At 44.9% G+C, this 18,224-nt stretch overlaps 1 protein-coding gene across 1 annotated transcript; it reads left to right on the top strand.

Annotated features, from left to right (window-relative positions):
* Window positions 1-2,035: 2,035 nt before the first annotated feature.
* On the top strand, window positions 2,036-14,985 carry CRABP1 (cellular retinoic acid binding protein 1). Its single transcript, XM_032699940.1, has 4 exons — window positions 2,036-2,170; window positions 2,582-2,760; window positions 5,371-5,484; window positions 14,657-14,985. The coding sequence occupies exons 1-4, from the start codon at window positions 2,101-2,103 to the stop codon at window positions 14,705-14,707; spliced, it is 414 nt and encodes a 137-aa protein (XP_032555831.1). The 5' UTR covers window positions 2,036-2,100; the 3' UTR covers window positions 14,708-14,985.
* Window positions 14,986-18,224: the final 3,239 nt, after the last annotated feature.

The following is an 18,224-nucleotide window of genomic DNA, read 5'->3' as shown; positions in this document are numbered from 1 at the left end:
GAACTTAAATGGTCCTTTAAAGACCAAATTGTCCCTCCTTAAAATCTTCTGGGCCAACGCAGTTCCTCAGGTAGAGACAGATGTTCCTGTGTGGTTTGTGCTGCTCAGACTCATTCTCATAGGTAGCTGAGGACTTTGTCCTGCAGAGACTGAGCCATATCACTGGGATACTCCAGGTGTCCACATTCTGCAGGGTTCTGGAAGCAGGGCTGGACCACGGGAGCGTATTTTCAGTTGTGCAGTTGGGAAGTTGAAACCGAGATACTGAGCAGGGTTTTTCTTCAGTGTTTCATAGCAATGCACAGACTTGGTGTGGGTTTTTTTGGGCCTGCAGCATTATGTTTGAAAGTCTTAAACCTCCCTGCAATAGGGAAATTATTTGTGTGTGTGTCTGTCTTTTTTTTTCCACAAATGTTTTTCTTTGAGCCAACTGGGAATTGTTAAACAAGTATTTCATATGGGGGACTAATTTATTGTCATTTACTAAAAAACTGAAAAATGCTTTGTGCTCTGGCTTTTGTTTTTGGTTTCTGTTGTTGTTCTGTTTGGTTTCTTTTTAAAGAAATCCTGTTATTGAAAACAGATATTCCTAACTTAAATTTTCATTTCCTGGGAAAAAAAAACCAACACAGATTTTCCATCAAAATATTTCAGTTAAAGAACTATGCCAGGTCTCCAGGGTATCCTTCTGAAAAGGCAGAAATAAAACTCAGTAAAAAAAGAGTGACAATCAACAGACAAGTATTTGGTTCTGCCCTATGTTTCTTACTCAGGTAAAACTCTTACTGGGATAAAAAATGAGGGCAAATTTCAGCATATAGGAACTGGAGAATCCTGCCCAACATAGTAACTCCCAGATCTATTAATTTTTGTATACACACCTCAGGTAACCTATGTGTTCATTTTACAGAGAGAGTCCAAAAAGTGGAGAGGGGTTGTGAATATACTGTGAAGGTGGCTCAGCAAAGGTTTTCCTATAATTTAAACACATCTGGCTCTGTTCTGATTGGGAAATCACAGACTTCTGGATGATTTGAGTATTTCCTTATGCACACCAGCAGCAGAAAACCTCCATAAGCCTTAACCTGTTAAATTCTGTTCCCCTTAATCATGTGGATAAATCAGCTGCAATAAGGAACTTTAATGTAGCATCTTTGACCTGAAACTAAGGGATTCAAAGCAAAGATGGTGGAAATGGTCCTGGAAAGCCTGAGAGGCACAGAGCAGCACTCAAATCTGCAGCACACTTGTGTTAATTTAAGTCAGTGTGAAATAGCTTCATGTGTTTCTCCATAAAAGCTTGTGACCACCACTGTTCTTTCTGATGCCAGAGGAACAACTTCCAGCTCCACACCTGTATCCACCTGCTGCCAAAAGCACCACAGAGCAGTGAGGGGCTGTGTGGCTGTGGCTGGGGAATTTCTTGTCTGTCTCTTTGTCCTTCACCCTTCTCTAAGGGGCAGACTCGGCTTAGGGGCAGTGACAGCTTCCTTACAACAATGTCCAACGCTGGGAAGGGCTGTGCTCCCTGGCAGCCCTGTGGCCCGCCGGCTGTACCCAGTGCTGGCCAGGCCGGCAGGTGTGCAGCCCGCCGGGATGTGTGAGTGTGGGGAGCTCGGGAGCTCGCTGTCGTGGATTGCTGTGCTTCGGCCGGGCCGTGGTGGGATCGACCCGCTGAGAGCCTGGAGAGGCTGCACCTGGTTGGACTGCCCGCTGCCTTCCCTGCCTGCCTCTGGGGCCTTTCATCAAGTCCTCGGCGTCCCCCATTTGTGGGACAAGTGACAGCCGGGCTCTTCTGCTTGGGCAGCCCCAGGAGGCTCCCGGGGGGCTGCAAGGCAGGCGGGCAGGGAGTGATGGATGGAGAGGGCATCCAGGGAGTGATGGACGGATGGATGGAGGGATGGAGGGATGGATGGCCGTGTCTGGGAGGGGGCCGGCTGTCTGTCGGCGTGGTGCCGGCCCGGGGGAAGGGGTGGGGGTCGGGTGGGTGTGCCCCGCTCCCGCAGCCGCCGCCGCGGTCCGCCCCGCTCACAAGGTGCCTGAGCCGGAGAACGAGCAGCAGCGCCGCGTCCCCGCCGCCTCCGCAGCGCCCGCCCCGCCATGCCCAACTTCGCCGGCACTTGGAAGATGAGGAGCAGCGAGAATTTCGACGAGCTGCTGAAGGCGCTGGGTGAGGCTCGGGGAGCCGGGAGCGGGCTGTGCCCGGCGGGAGGGCGCGGGGGGCACCGCGGCCGCGCTGCGCTCCCTCCGGGCGGGCACCCGGCTCAGGGCAGGCTCCGCCGGAGCGGGGGTGGCTCAGCCCTGCCCGGGGAGGGGCGGCCGAGGCACGGCGTGTCCCCGCCTCACCTGCGGGGCTGCCCCGGGAGCCGCTGGTCCGGCGCTGTGCCCGGGCATCCCCCCGACACCCGCGGTCTGTGCGGAGCCGCCGCAGCCCCGCAGCTCCCGGCCCGCGGCACTGCCGGGGGGTCCGCGCCGAGCCCCGGCCCCGAGCCCCGCTCCTCGATCCGCCTGACGCGGGGCGAGGTCAGCCCGGGGCACGGCCGGAGGCGTCAAGCTCTGCTTTCCTCCCCGCTCTGCCCAGGTGTCAACGCCATGCTCAGGAAAGTGGCGGTGGCGGCCGCCTCCAAACCCCACGTGGAGATCCGCCAGGACGGCGACCAGTTCTACATCAAAACTTCCACCACTGTCCGCACCACCGAGATCAACTTCAAAATCGGGGAGAGCTTTGAGGAGGAGACGGTGGATGGACGAAAGTGCAGGGTAGGAGGAGAGCTGGGGTGTGTGGGGGTGTGTGTGTTTTACCAAGTTCTTTTTAGATGGGACAAACACATCTGCTGCCGGTGTCCCCAGGCAGTGGCATTGCTGCCCTCCATCCTCTTCTTGCCAGAAAGCACTCTTTGGGGGTTCTTGGTGGTCACCACTGCTCTTGTCCCTCTTGCAAGACAAAACTGAAATCTGAAGGCAGCAGAGCACGACAAAAAAGAGCACTCCCAAAAGCAGAGATCAGATACCTGTTTGCCAGCTCCTTGGCTGGCAGAGTTTTGTCCGGTTCTTTTTGCTTCCCTCTCCCCTGGAGACTTAGGCTGCAGGGAAAGCTCTCCCCAACCTCTGTCCCTGACAGAAACATTGGAAATGGTGGAGCGAGAGAGACCTCAAGAGTCAGGATTTGGTGCACAAACCTGACATAACTTTTGTCCTAGATTGAATCGGAGGAGTTCACAAGCAGGACCACAGACTGTTTGTAGTTTGGGGCTCAAATCCTCTTTCATGCCCTTGTAAGTGCATATGTCCAATTTGCTGAGCAGAGTGTAAGACAGACTTTCAGGTGGTGTTATACCAGCCATAGTTACACCATCTCCTTGAGCAGAAGGGAATGGAGGACACTCACTGGAGTGTTTTGGGCTTGATTCCGTGTGAGAGACCTTTGTAAGCACTTGTGTGGCCGTGGAGGGAGATTTCAGTCAGCAGCATCTGACACCAGGTTCTCGCTGATGTAGGTACCTGGGATCTGAGGTATTGGGGACCTGGGCTGTGGTCATAGCTGTCTTTTGAAAAGAGTTATCAAAGGCATGGGTTAGTTGTGCTTTCCCTGGGCACTTTACTCTCACACTTATAAAAGAAGTACATATAAAACTCTTATAAAAGAAGTACAAATAAAGAGCATCAGAATGTAGTCCCAAATGAGGACCCAGTTTTAAAAGTATCCAATGATGGTGAAATAATCCACTTTCCAAAATATGATTTGTCCTGATTCTCAGGCCAGCTTCTGAGACCCTTTGCACCATTAAAAATTCAGAACATACTGTCTTTGGTGCAACTGCCGTGAACTTAAATTTATGAAAAAGCGAAGGAGATTCTGGGAGTCAGTGAATGTTTAAAACATCCACTTGATCTCTGGGATGAGTTATTGTATATTTAACAGTTTGTTCAGGAAATGTTGCTGGCTTTGTTAATTTATCTTGTTCGGCAAAAGTAGTATTTTAGTGTCTTCATGCATAATGCAGATACAATAAAAGTGACCCGCTTTCTAGAGAAGGATTTATTGCTGCAGATGGAAAAACAATAATTATGGCTGTAAGCTATGAAAGTTGGAAAAACCTGAAAGAAATGTGTTTTGTGAAGTAGTAAATTTTTTCCATGTGTTGTGGAATTATTTATAGTCCACTCTCAGGAATAAGTTGTACTGCTGTGTGTATATAACCAAGATGGGGCCATGGAGCAAAGGCTGACAGAGAATAAAATAATACTCCAGAATGTAATTTGCAATATCTGGCAAAACTGCTGACTGGTGATAGATTTTGATATACTTTATGGGGTGGAGGGTTTTGTTCTGCCAACTAACTTGATCCATTGTTCATACAGACAAAGAGGGAGACATATGTAGTTGTACTGCAAGGCAAAGCTTCTACAACTGTCGCTTGAGAATGGCTTATAAAACCTATTGTTTTGAAAAATATTTATAAAGTAAGCAGCTAACCTTAAATCAAAGTAGAAGGGGTTTTCCCTTTGAATGTCTGGGAAGTGTTAACTTGAATTTAGGCATATATATGCACCCACACACGTGTGTATAAATATATATGTATATAACCATAGACTAATGAATGTCTCCCCCATGTAGTTATAAAGTGATTACTTGCACATTCATTACAGGGCATCCTCCTGCACAGCTGTTCCATTGCACTGTGCAATGATAGTTCAGTGCTAGAATGAAAAGCAAAAGACTTGCCTGTTTGTGAAAGTTAAACAAAATCCTATCTTTTTTCTTTTTTTTTATTTTTCAATGATTTCATAGTCATCATTGAAATGCTTTGAAAAATGCCCAGACCCACAATCTTAAAATGTAATGTCACAAACACCCGAACTCTTAACCAAATTTCTTTAATTTGGTTGTGATTCATTCTAGTTTGTTTTACATACAGCTAACTTGGCACAGTGCCATATAGCAGGAAAGATTGTAGGTGACAAATATATGACCACAGTGTGATGTATAGGACTGTCTGTGCTTTGACTCTAAGGGGACTCTAGTGATAAATAACATGTCAGATCAAACCACACGTGTACAGAGATGCTTGGGAACACAGACACCACATTGTCATGTTCCTAAATTACACTTTTCAGCAACAAGCGTTTTATAGAAACTGAGTGGCTTCACCCTGCAAAGACACATTTCCAGTTACCTTGTTATTAATATAGACCTCTTTCCAAGATGCCCCTTCACACCTTAACTTTGATGTCACGGCTTTCCTTTATCCATCTGTGTGTTGCTCCTTTAGTGAGCAATTATTCTCACTGCTGCTCATTGTTGTGTCTCTGTCTTGTGCTACTGGGGAATATAATTAATGTATTTCCTAATGGTTTTCTTGCCTGCAGAGTTTGGCCACTTGGGAGAATGAAAACAAGATCTATTGCAAACAAACTCTTATTGAGGGAGATGGCCCCAAAACATACTGGACTCGAGAATTAGCTAATGATGAGCTGATTTTGGTAAGAACTTTGAACCCACTCAATACATGCAACCATATTAACAGGGGTTTTTGTTACCACATAGTATGACTTATTATTTTTCCTTACTTAAGTCCATCTGGAATACTACCATCTTCATAATCTTCTACCCATGCAATTAATAAATCACTCCTTTTCCTTTCTTTCTATTTTTTTTAAGAACAAATGAAGGTATATGCATGTTCTGACTTGCATTTAATTGTTATAACTTTTGCCATACTTCTACTGGTACAATAATCACAAGTGGGCCACTTCTACTCTGTAAATGCACACTACCGAAGAATTTGCTTGGTTTATTGCAGATTTTCTCTGGTGAAAGGCATTTGACCTCATTTCTGGAGAATCTTCTTTTTTAGGCATGTGCATAATATTTTGCTTCTTATCCACGGTCACGTGGCCTATAGAGGGAGAGATGTACGTGTTGTTAGCATGCTCTAATCTCTCCTCTTTATGGAGAACATGTAATTTCCTTCCCCAATTCCCTGATTATCTCTGAATCAGGTTCAGAACTGCCTTCACGAGTTCCTCAGAAATACACAGGTTTGCACATTTGCTCTCAGCCCAAATCCCCCCTTGTGTGTGACTCCCCTCTGGCAGAGGGCACCGGGGGCGTTTGAGCGGCACCTCTGCAGCTGCCTCCTCGTTTAGATTGTCCCTGTTTCTGTCAGACTTGAGTTCTCTGCACTGCACCTTTCCTCAGCAGTCACTCCCCATCAGTTCAGCAGTACCCAGCACTGAGGGAAGACGCTGCAGCACAGTTCAGCTCGAGTTCAGAATCATTTTCTTGCACGTGTTCTTACCGGTGCACTCCAGACAAATAGTTGATTAGACTGTTACGCCTCATCAGCCTGGACGTGGAAGACAAGGCTGCTGGAGTGAGGGTAAGGAAACATCAAAGCAGGGTGGTTTTATTCCAAACTATCACACTGACTAAACCTCTGCACTTTAGAAAACAAACAGCCTCCCCGGTGTTTCTCTAAAGCAGTTGGAGTTCTGTTTTTGAGATTGCATCTGAAACAAAAACAAGACCCAAACCTAACCATGTATAAACTAAAAGCTTTTAAACTCTTAATATTTTTCCAGACATCTTGGAACTGTTCACCCACCCCTTAGGAGGAGGTGACTGCTGTTAGTGAAATCACACTGCTTTCTCCTGAAGGAATACTCCAATGCTGGAGCGTTTCTTTTGACTCAACCACTGGAATTCTTTCACTTCAGGAGGCAAAGCACTTTGATCCCTGCTTTGCATCTTTGTATGTAATGCAGTGCACAAAATATATTCTCAACTAGAATTTTTCCAGCTTTCTAACAATACATTTCTGTAGTTGATTATTTAAGCAACAGGCTAATGAGGCAGCTGTTAAACGAAGTGAACTGCTCCGAGCAAAGCAGGAAAGGCAGTCAGAACACAACTGCCTCCTGCAATCAGCAACGGGAACTTACCCTGCTGGGGAACAATAATGAAGTTGGATAAGAAACCAGAGTGACTCCAAGATTATAAAGCCATCTAACCTTTTTTTCTTGTTTAATACAGTCTGTTGAACTTTTCTGAATTAATTCTTTTTTACCAATTAGGATATAAATTAGAAAAACTTGCTTCTTCTTAAAATGTTTCCATTTATAGCATCTCACAACTTTTCCTAAGTTGCTTTACTGGTTCATTTCCTTGGCATTCCAATCTGTGTATGTGTAGATTCAACTCCCAGTCTTTACATATTGTGTATAAGAGAACCTAAATAATAGGCCTAACATTTTATATTGCAAATACTTCTTTTAACACCCCTGAGCAAGCCACCTCTTGGAAGAACTTTCTGGTTGTTAAGCTAAACCACTGGAAGACCTTGAGCTCTTCAATGTAAAGGAATCTTTCATTGAATCATTCTTCGAGTGCTTCTTTAACCCCCTCCAGTGTATCACTTTCCTTTCTAAACTGTGAAAACCAGAATGGCACAGACTGTTTTGGTAGCAATCTAGCACCTGAAGTAGTGATGACTTCATCTCACTACTCTTCTGTAAAATTATTCTGATTCATGTGCAAAGACTTTGTTAACTCTTCTCTGGGAACTCTCTATCCCAAGCAATTTTCCTGGTTTCTGATTCCCCAGAGTGATCCCCTTCCCCTCTCTGGCAAGCTGGGACTGTGTTCTTTGGTTGCAATGTATCATTTTACCGTGGCCATTATGACAATATAGTGTTTGTTTCCAAGTGACCCAGATCATTCTCTCTGGTTTTTACTACTCACTATGATGTGCAGTTCCGTTCTCCTACCTCTTTTTTGGAGCATAGTGGCCTCTTTTTCTTTTTATTCACTACTTTGACAACAACTGGTCCTCAGGACAAGTATTTTCAAGCCCTCATGACATTTGATGGGACTGAATGTACAGATCTTTGCAATGCATGGGTTAACACGTTCCAAATCTCCTGACACCCTAAAGCCCAGCAGTGAGGTGTTTCTGGGAGTCAGGTGGTGAGTGTGAGGTCTCTGCTCCTCTGGAGAACCTGAGATGGCCAAAATTAACCCTTCCAGGAGGCAGCAAAGGGTTCTACTGCTTGGAGAGAGATGGAAGAGGGTAGGCTACATTTTCTTGTCTGTGGTCCCTAATTTTAAAACCCCAGAATATTCCCTCCAGACTTGGGCTTTAACAGCTAAACTACCTGAAGGGATTGGCTGAGGTGTGTTCCTCAGCTATGAAAGGGAACAAAGTGGGAATAGGAGCTTTTAATGAGAAGACCCTTTTGATCTCTTGCCTCTCCGCCGCTTGGGTTTTTGGGTGTTTGGGTTTTTCATCACTCCAGCAAACAAAGATTCAATTTAGATTATTTTGTCTTGCTTGGAAATCTTCCTTGGTTATGAGTCTGTAAACCCCCACTTACATCTTGCTTCTTCCAAACTAAGAGCACAGTGAGAGGGAGAGATCTTTCGTTGTCTTCTCCTTCCTTTCTTCTTCCATTCTCCCAACTTCATTAGGGATCTTTAGGACCTGAAATTCTTCTTCAGTTCTTCTTCTCATTCAGTTTTGCTGCCCATATCACTTCAAATATTTAACAATTCCCATCTTCACATTTCTCAAACCTCCCTGCTTATCTAAGAAATGTTTTCCTTTGCTCTTTCTGACGGGCTTCAATAAGTCTTTGCTTCTGTTTTTCTATCCAGAGAAATCTTTCCAGAAGTCTTGAGACTCCTTCTTAGCTGTTACATACATTTGCAGAAGAAATCTAGAAAATTCCTACCCCTTTTGGAAGAAGTTGCAAGAAATAATCTAAACTGTGTTAGACAAATTGAAAAAAGGCTTGGGGTAGCAGGCAGGGGGTAAGGAATTAGTTTTACCCTGTTAATCCTGGCTGCATAAATGTTGGAGGTTTGCCACATCATTTTGATCTGATGTGCTGCATTGCTTAGGGGATCCATTTGATTATGACATTTTCCTAGTGGAAGGAGGTATTTTTCTCTCCGACACAACATGTTAAATAAAATGCATTTATTATCACATATAATAAAACAACCCAATCAGTGTCGAATTGCCATGACTACCACAGAGCTAAAATAGAAACCATACTACTGTAAAATTATCAATGTTTCTTGCATCCTGGTAGAAGAATTCCTGATGTTCTTCAGAGATATTCCCTTGAGCAATATGATGGCCTTCCGTGCCACATTGTGTCCTCTGGTAACACACATGCTGGAAACACACTATTTATTTGGCAAAGGTTTTCTTTACCTTCAGGTACCAGTTGCCTTTAGTTGTCCTCAGCTCCTTGCAGCTTGGAGAATGGAATTGCTCTTATCAGGAGATGAATAATAGTTGGCTCATACAATGGCAGGTGTAGGTATAAAGTCCTGTTAGAAAAAGAGTCTTTTCAGTGGAGTAAGGGAAGAAGGATCAAGTTCTGCTTTATAAAAAAGGTGGTCTGAATGTCTCAGAACATTGCAACTACTTTTATCAGAACAGTTTATTCTAATCTCATCTGATGCACTTGCTGGGATTTCAATGCTGCAGTTTTAGAACTACTGAACAACATAGATAAAAAATGTATGAAATGTGCAAGCAAGGGAGAATGAAAAGGATATTTCCCCATCAAAGTCCACGTTTATTTGTCTTGACACTATATTGTATTGTGCTTTAGGAGTGTAATGCACACAGAGAGTCAGAACATCTGTATTTACAAGTGCAGATTCATAAACCATACTTGGATTAGCATTTGAGCAATCAAGATCAGAATATAACACAAAAATATATATTTCCTTTCCTTGTTTGAAAATTATGACCCGGGATTAAGTGCCTTTTCTTCCCTTCATTATACTCTGTAACATTTTTGCTGTTGCTGTGTGTTTTTGTCAGGGACATTAATGAGCTATCAATCACTTGTGTAAGTCAGAAGAACAAAAGGTCTGCTCTTTACCAAGTTAAAGGATGCTGCTTACAAATATTAGCTATTCAAATGAGACACATTTCTATTCAAACTTCAGCTGCACTGCTGCTTTCAGGGCTGCTCAAGCCTCCATAGATTTAAGTTTAATCTGGAACACACAAACATTTTAAAGTAGATGTGAAGAGGGGCTTTAAAAACAGCCTCTGACCACATTTTACACAGTTCACGTATCACACAGGGGTTCTCAGAATCAATTATGGCAAGGGTCAAAGATCAGAACATTAGGGGGGTTTCAAGCATGGTTTCTGTTCTGCATTCCCTCCCCAGAAAAACCAGGCCCTGGTTGATTAAAACTGGTGAACTGCGGAGCCTTGATGAGCGAGTGAACATTTTTCAAATGATATTGCCGGCTTTTGAAATCAAACCTGCCGGGTGAGAAGGGTCAGTGCAGATTTGGAAACAAACGTGCTTTGCAGCCTGAGCCTCGTATCGAACAGCCTTAAACTACCTGGAGTTTAGCTTTCCTACAGCATTTGGAGAGTGATCCTAAATAAAATCAGTTATCAAAAGGAGGGTCTGCTCCTACTGAGCTCGGTGTGAGGGGCTGCTGCTGACCTCATTAAAGCAGTCCCGATGCAAGTTCGGAAGCCTGTAATGATGCAGGCGTGTGTGTTGCATGGGCCTAATGCTTTAATTTACTCTTTGCCATGAGCAGATTTACAAGGGGGCTTAGGGAGCCACAGCCCCTGCTCTCCCCTGCAGCCTGGTCTGGGTCACATCCCCAACAAAGGAAGAAGCCACAGCCATTTCCATCTCGGAGGCACCCGATCCTGAACGGAGCCTCTTATAATATCACTGGCAGCTGAGATGTTCTCTCTTACTGGCTTTCAAGACTATTACTTGAAGGGAGGTACCATTGTCTCATGTTCTTCCCTCTGTCATTCATCTGCTGCACGGCTCTGAGGCATCTGTGTAATACAGCAGTGGCCAAACACACATTCTGACATTGAGCCCCTTGGGGAATGGCCTGGCTGTGCATGGTCCTGTCCACTGATACCCCGAGGAGAGTGAGGGCGAGCTCATAGGGTTGATATCCAGGTTTCAAAGTGAGGGCTGCACATTCTGGGACTGCAGATTCATAATGATCAATCTCTTTCCTAAAACATGATGGGGAGCAGGAGGAGAAAGGAAATATGCAATGTGCCTTTGTTGTGAAGATCTGTAGCTTTATTCTGGGTAACATGGAGGCCTGCATGTGGACAAACCCTTTACTGAGCATTCATTTAAATAATATCTTCTTTTCCCCATCAGTTTGCTGATACACTCTGTCTTCCTTTTGTAAGCCTCTGCATTTTGGTCAATAATGAGCAGATAAAGGGATTTTTGCACTCACTGGCAGAAGGGATCTTTCTCAGGTGATTGTTTCAATGACACTCTTCCTAATTATACCGTGTGTTCCCTTTATCACAAAGGCTCCTCAGCAAATGTTTATAAAGAAGGCCTTCAAAAAGCAGATTTACTCCTACCAAAATATATTACTGCCCTGTAATTCTCTTTTAATCTCTCATGATGTCAGTGGTCATCAGATTTTGAGTGAACTGAGAGAGGTCAATTTATTGGATTATCCCCCTGCGCAGGGCTTTGTTTGCAGTGTGCTTTTGGACTCTTAGCTACAGATTATGACAAGCCAAGTGAAGAAAACAATTCTGCAATTTGCAGTCACTGCACATTTAAAATCCTATTTTAGATTTAGATAGAAGTCTTGCCTTGGAGCGTTTTGCAAGCTGATGAGAAGGTGGTGTTTGAAAATCCTGCATCTTCTCCTCAGATCTGAATTGCAGTTTGGTAGCATTGCTCTTTTTTTAATTGCTCTGATGTAACTTCGCGACCAAATAACCAGGATTGCTTGGTCTCCTTCTTTTTGTTAGGAAGTTCTGCTGCTTTAAGTCCTGGAAATCTATTAAAGTCAGCTTGTTCTGCTAGGGACTATCACTTCTTTCGAATCTAGAATTAGAACCACAGACACTAAACTCTTTATCCTACCTCTGAACACAAGGATTTAAGTGTGAAGGACAGAGGAGTAACAGCCTTTTGATTTGGATCCTCCCCTGACCTTGGGCCCAGCTGTACATTCGATGTTTCTGTGAGTAACCACAAGAAGAGGAATGCAGCAAGTCTGAACACATTCCTCTTTTCTTTCTTTATAACACTGAGTGGAGTTCATCAGCAATGATAATAAATTACAATAAGATAGGGAAACACCTTTTATGTACATCCACATTTAAACCATGTGCATAAATGTGACAATAAAGCCCTTTATTTATGTGCTTCAATTAGGTTATTAATCATCTGGATGAGTATAAGGTATAAAATCTAAGTGCCAAAAAATGCAGCTTATTCCCAAAACAGATCAGAGGCCACATAACCTAAGCTGGGTCTTCAGGGAAATGGGAGCTGATGTTTTGAGAAGTGCCCAGTGGCTCCATGGTACTCCAGTGTAATTGTAATTGGGCTTTGCATGATTTTTATCTTTTTACAATCTACATTTCGAGACATGGTTGTGTTAAATTTTAGTGATTTTCCAAACGGTGAGACGGGTGCGTTGCAGAGAATGACAATCCTTGCGTGTAGCGACTGATTCACTATGGATTTGGGCTCCCTGGGTATGTCCATGTTTCCTGCGCTTGATTTTTATCCAAATGCAGCCTGACATTTTCCAGAGTCCTGAAGTCCACCTGGAGCTGGATGTTGGAAGTACCAAATGAAGGTCCAATGCACCGTGTCACGGGCGTGCCAAGCTGTGACTTGGGACGTCTGCCTGTGCCTGTACTCACCACACTGAGCTTGCCCAGACAGTTACTCTTTCTTTTTGCTTCCTCCACAAATTTTTGTCTTTATTTCCACACTCCCTCCTGTGAGTCTTGCAAGGAGGCTGCCAGTCAGACTCAGCTGATGTCTCAGGAGCAAGCTCTGCCCTGCTCCCAGTCTCAGAACTGGACACTGGAATTTCAGACCCTGGGACCTCCAGTGGCTCCCTTGCAGTATGGAGCACATCTACTTCAACCTGCTCCTCCCTGCAGTGTTCCCTCTCCATTCAGCTGCTGGCCTGTTCTGAGAATAACTGCTGCTGCACAGGTTTAGGGGAAGGAGTTTCTCTCTTAACTCCCCTGAAAGAACAGACCTGAATTGTCTGGGGAGGCACAGGAGTCTTGGCTGCTGCAACCTTTCTCATTAGCACTGGCTGCTGTGGCACCCCCTCACATCACAAGATGTGGCTGCAGAGCTGTGCAGCTCCAACTGTCAGGCTGGGGCCCTGCCAGCTCTGGGGGAACACTACACAGGGGCTGGTTTACCACTGTTCAGGACTTGTGTTGAGGGAGCAGCAGGGGACCCAAACTTCACTGTGCTTAGCAGTGCCTGACTGTGCCACAGAAAAACAGCCACTGTCACTGGGACCTTACAGTCCCCAAAGACAACCTCAAGGCTTGGATGGTCTCTTGGCTCTGACTTCCTTTCTCTGGAAAGCTCCTGCTGAAGTAATTTTGCCTTTGTGTATAATTTGGAAATGTCAAAGGAAGCCATAGTGAGGGTATTTGCAGCTGGTGCCGGGGACAATAGAGAACTATCCACATCCTTTAATGTTCATTTCCAGACATTTTCATGTATAAGCTAAAAATGTATATAAACATTTATATGATACTGATGTGCATAAAACTAAAGCCTATATCCCCAAAATACTATCAGAGTTGTCTCCTCAATAATGTGAACAAAACATAAGCCAGAGTCAGTTTTAAAGCCAAGTCCTTTCAAAGAAGAGTTGGCCAAAACAGGTGTAGAAAGCATTAAAACAAATAGTCCAGCTGAATTTTCATAACACACTGGGGTAGGTCTTAATTTATAGTTTTCAGTGAGCCCTTGGCAGTTACTGCAGCCAAACATCCACCTCACAGCTTGTTAGTGCCGAGCTCAGAACTGTCTGTTGGTGCAGCTGAACACGAAGTTTTTTGCAGTCACTATTTCCTTGCTCTTGCACCCGTTATTTCCTTCATGTTTAGTTGCTTGGATTTTAGCCTGCCAGACCTGCAATTCCAGACAGACACTTTGGGATTCAGGTGGCTTTCTCAGACAGCTGCCACAGTCACTGTCCTGCCTGCAGATCCTGATAATCTGTGTGGCCCTGCAGATCCTCCTCATCCCTAACAAACCCCCCGGTCAAGGTCACAGCGCCCTGAGAGAAGGTTGTGACTGACACTGAGGGTTTGGTGTCCTAGGATGGGGTGTCAGCAGCCTGCAGCAGCATTGTGTTTACAGGTCATAGGTGTACATTCTCCTGCTCTTCATCATCCCTCCCCTCACTTCATTTGAACTGCTCGGATTTGTATCTGGGAATATCAAAGGATACCTTCGGAGCTCGCTGTCTGAATTCCACCCTCAGCAGTTCTAGTTCAAAGTGCTGCGACTGTTTCTAAATATAACAACAGCACATTCCAAATTCTCTTTCTCTTCTCATGTTTATTTATAAATGCGTGCCAAGAAACTATAGAAAAAGGGAATTTATGCATCATTTATCATTCTGACAAAATTCATCGCGCCTCGGAAAAAGGGTCACTTAGATTGCATTCCTCTTCCAAAATGACTTCTTTCTTTACTCCCATCTGTCACAAGACATAAGAAAATGTATTTCTGCTGTAGAACTAGCTACTATAGTAAAAATAACATTTCAAAATGGTGTTAAATGTTTGCTGGTTCCATCTCTTCTGATTGATTTCTATTTCTTTTCCAGACCTTTGGTGCTGATGATGTTGTGTGCACGAGAATTTATGTAAGAGAGTAAAAACATCAATTTACTTGTCATCTGGGATGAAGTGGAGAGCTGTGAAACCCCCCAGTGTAACGAGTATCTGTGTGTGCTGTTCCCAATGCAGTGTTGTATGTGACCATGTGTGTTCTATCTGAACCCAGAGCCTCTGTTAAGTGTATTTTGCTTTCATTTTTCAGTGCAGACACTGTTCCTTCCCACTTTTATGCCATTGTTTTCCGTGTCTGCTTTGTATTTTGTAGTTGTCACTTGCTATGGTTTCCTCAGTTATTAAACTTATTGGGCATAACTCACAGATGTTTTGGGGTGTTTTTAATTGAAAACCCAGCAGTGCTTTGGATAGGACTGAAACACTTCCTCCCCTCTGCTGAAGTGAGTGTGGAGTTTCCCTGCTGTTGGCAGGTACAGGGAACACTTCCCGGGGCAACACCAAGGGATGGAGAAAAGGAGTGTCAAGGCCTTTGGCAGAGCTGCAGTCTGCTCTCCCAAACCCAGAGCTCTGCTGCTTTCCTTCTTTCTGTCCTCTCTCCTTGGGAGGGTTGTTGAGGAACAACTCCTGTACCCTGTGATTCAGCTGAACCAGACAAGACAAGGCGAGATCTTTACCCTCTTCCCTGCTATGTCTCTGAGGAATGCCCAGACTTTCCCTGTTGAGACGTGCACTATTGAGACAAACCCCAGCTGCATCTACAGGACAAATAACAGTGTGATCATGACTAATACTTATTGTCAGCACAGCCAAGCACCTCAGGCCTGATCAGAGAACCAGAAGAATCTGACAGACTTTACTTGTTTGGGCCATAAAAAAAAATAAAGCTGAGGAAAGCTGCTTTTGTCCTGCCTTCTCACCTGGGACAGAGAGCATTTCCCATGGCTTCACTCCCCCTCTGTGCTACAACTCTCACTCCTGGTGATTCAACATTTCATTCTTTGAGCAACTAAGTATTTCACAAACCAGGGCCATAGTTCAAGAAACACCGAATTTAATGCATTTATTCTGGCTCAGAGTTCTGGCTGCAGCACTATCAAGTATTAGTTTCAAGCCGAACAGACATTCCACTAATAAACCAGAAAATCTTTTGTTCTTCAGCCTTGGAAATACCTGGAGATTGAGACTAGGAGCACTGCTTATTTAAGTGCAATGTCCAACCTTATCTGACCAGCTTTCTGCTTTGCAAGAATGATTTATCTGCTTCATGTCACACAATCACACAAGGTTTGTAAGAGGTTCAGTGTTAGCAGAGTATGTGCCCTGTTCACTGGATTGTGCTCGATATTCAGAACGGGAAAACAGGCCCAAATCTTGATCATCTTGGGACATCCCTGGGAGGCAAATTACTGTGTCTCTTCCTCACTCTCACAGCAGTGCAGAGGGATCCCCTTGGATAGGGCTGTGCAGGAATCAGCCAGCTGTTCTACATACTGCAGGATGAGCTACAGAAGCACAAGAGGAGACAAACACACAATGTTTTCGGTCTCCTCTGCTCTGACAGGTCGTGCTTGCTTTCCCTGCCATTGGTACTCAGGATACCATATTGCAGCTGGAAAGAGGGTTCTTTTCTTCCACGTTCTGTTGTTAAGCCAAATCCTGTGTCCAGGACCTTGGTTCCATTGGTGCCAATTAACACAGTGCATATTAGCTCACACTGAGACGAGGGCTGAAACTGGTTCATTGTGGTTTGGATGCAGCTGAAGCGGCCCCCCAGTAAGAATGAAACCATGAAGGGGGATGACAATGATCTATCTTTATTTTCTATCTTCTTTCAAGATCCAAATTAAAATAGCTGGGTGTTTTGTTCCAGACAAATTCCACTTCAGGAGTTTGTGGGCCTATTTGTGCAATCGGCTGTGCCAAAGGGACCCCAGTGAAAAGTGCCAGGCTTTGAGCTAGCTCAGAGCTTCTCAGGGATGCAGACAAGGCTGTCTTGCCACATCAAGGCTGAGCAGTAAATAGCACTGTGTTGCAGGACGTGTTGGCACACGTCACATCCCAGAGCACCAGGAGCCCACCAACACCACAGAGGGTTTTGACTCCACCTCCAAGAAGGTGGGTGGAAGCTGATGAGGCAAGGAATAGAGGCAAAGGCAGTAAGCAGCAGGGCTGGTTTGCCATTCCAGGAAAACGTGGCACTCCTGGCAATCACCTTTTCTACCTGTGCTTAGAACAGCCCCAGTGCACTGTTTGTGAGGGTTCAGCAGGGCACTGGTATGAACTCACACTGTCTAAAGCGTGTGCATTATCTTCAGTATCGTGGCAGCTTGGGGCACTGCAACATAAGAAAGATATGAAGGCACTAGAGAGTGTCCAAAGGAGGCAACAAACATGGAGAAGGACCTTGATTTGAAGCTGTGTGAGGACACTGAAGGCACTTGGTGTGTTCAGCTGGAGAGGAGGAGACTGAGGGGAGACCTCACTGCAGTTCCAGTTTCCTGGGCAGGGGCAGAGGAGGGGCAGGGACTGAGCTCTGCTCTTTGGGGAGCAGGGACAGCACCCAGGGAATGGCTGGAGCTGTGTCAGGACTGGGTTAGGTTGGATTTTGGAAAAAGGTTCTTCTCCCAGAGGGTGGTTGGGCACTGCCCAGGCTCCCCAGGGCAGTGGGCACAGCCCCAAGGCTGCCAGAGCTCCAGGAGGGTTTGGATGATCCTTTGAGGCACAGGGTGTGACTCTCGGGGATGGGCCTGGGCAGGGCTGAGGGTTGGACTTCATGATCCTTGTGGGTCCCTTCCAGCTTAGCATATTTTGGGATTCTGTGATTTAATGGAAGCAGTGATTTCTGTGCTTCATTTCTAGGAAGGCTCATGCTAAGCTGTTGTGCTGCTCAAGCAAATATCCTTCAGAAAACTTTCCCATCAACTGGAAAATACCAAGTCCAGTTTCCATCCATTTGGCAGCTTCTATCCCAGTAGAAAAGCATGAGCTGTGTGTAACTAGCTTGTAGAGGTTATGATTAAAAACAGGCTCTTGAGATATGAGCTACCCTGAATATCTGGGAGCTTTCTTCTTCCGTCCCTGAAGCTGTTCCCCTAAGCTTCATTTGCAGTCTGGCATGACAGAAGTTCCTTTCTTTAATAATTTCAGTGTGGAAGATTCACCATTTGATTAACTTTTGTGGAGTTACATTAAAGTTACTGGTGCTTGGCTAAATTCATATGAACAGAGACTAGAATTGGTCCAGGGTGTTAGTTTTATGGCTCATTGTTGAAACAGTGCAAAGGCCAAATTGCACTTTGTGAGTCCTCTTGGGTTTAAAAGCTCTTCAAATCAAGGCATACAGGGATTTGGAGTGAATTTACTGGCCAAAATCTTTACAGTTGTCTCCTGCTTTTCTTTTCTTTGCTGAGACTAAGCTCCTCTGGGAATGTGGGAGTTGAATGATGCCAGGGTGACCAACAGAGAGACAGTTTTATTCACTTTTTGTGCAAAAAATCATGAATTCACTCCTCCCTAGATGAGGTGATGGAAGCAGAGTAGAGTTACTGTAGCTCATATCCACAAAAATTTGGCCTCGTGATGTCTGAGCGTTAAACGGTT

The sequence above is a fragment of the Chiroxiphia lanceolata genome, chromosome 12 (genome assembly GCF_009829145.1).
Source record: "Chiroxiphia lanceolata isolate bChiLan1 chromosome 12, bChiLan1.pri, whole genome shotgun sequence".
NCBI lineage: Eukaryota > Metazoa > Chordata > Aves > Passeriformes > Pipridae > Chiroxiphia > Chiroxiphia lanceolata.
Note: the sequence above shows the minus strand (reverse complement) of the source record. Positions and strands in the feature narration are given on the sequence as shown.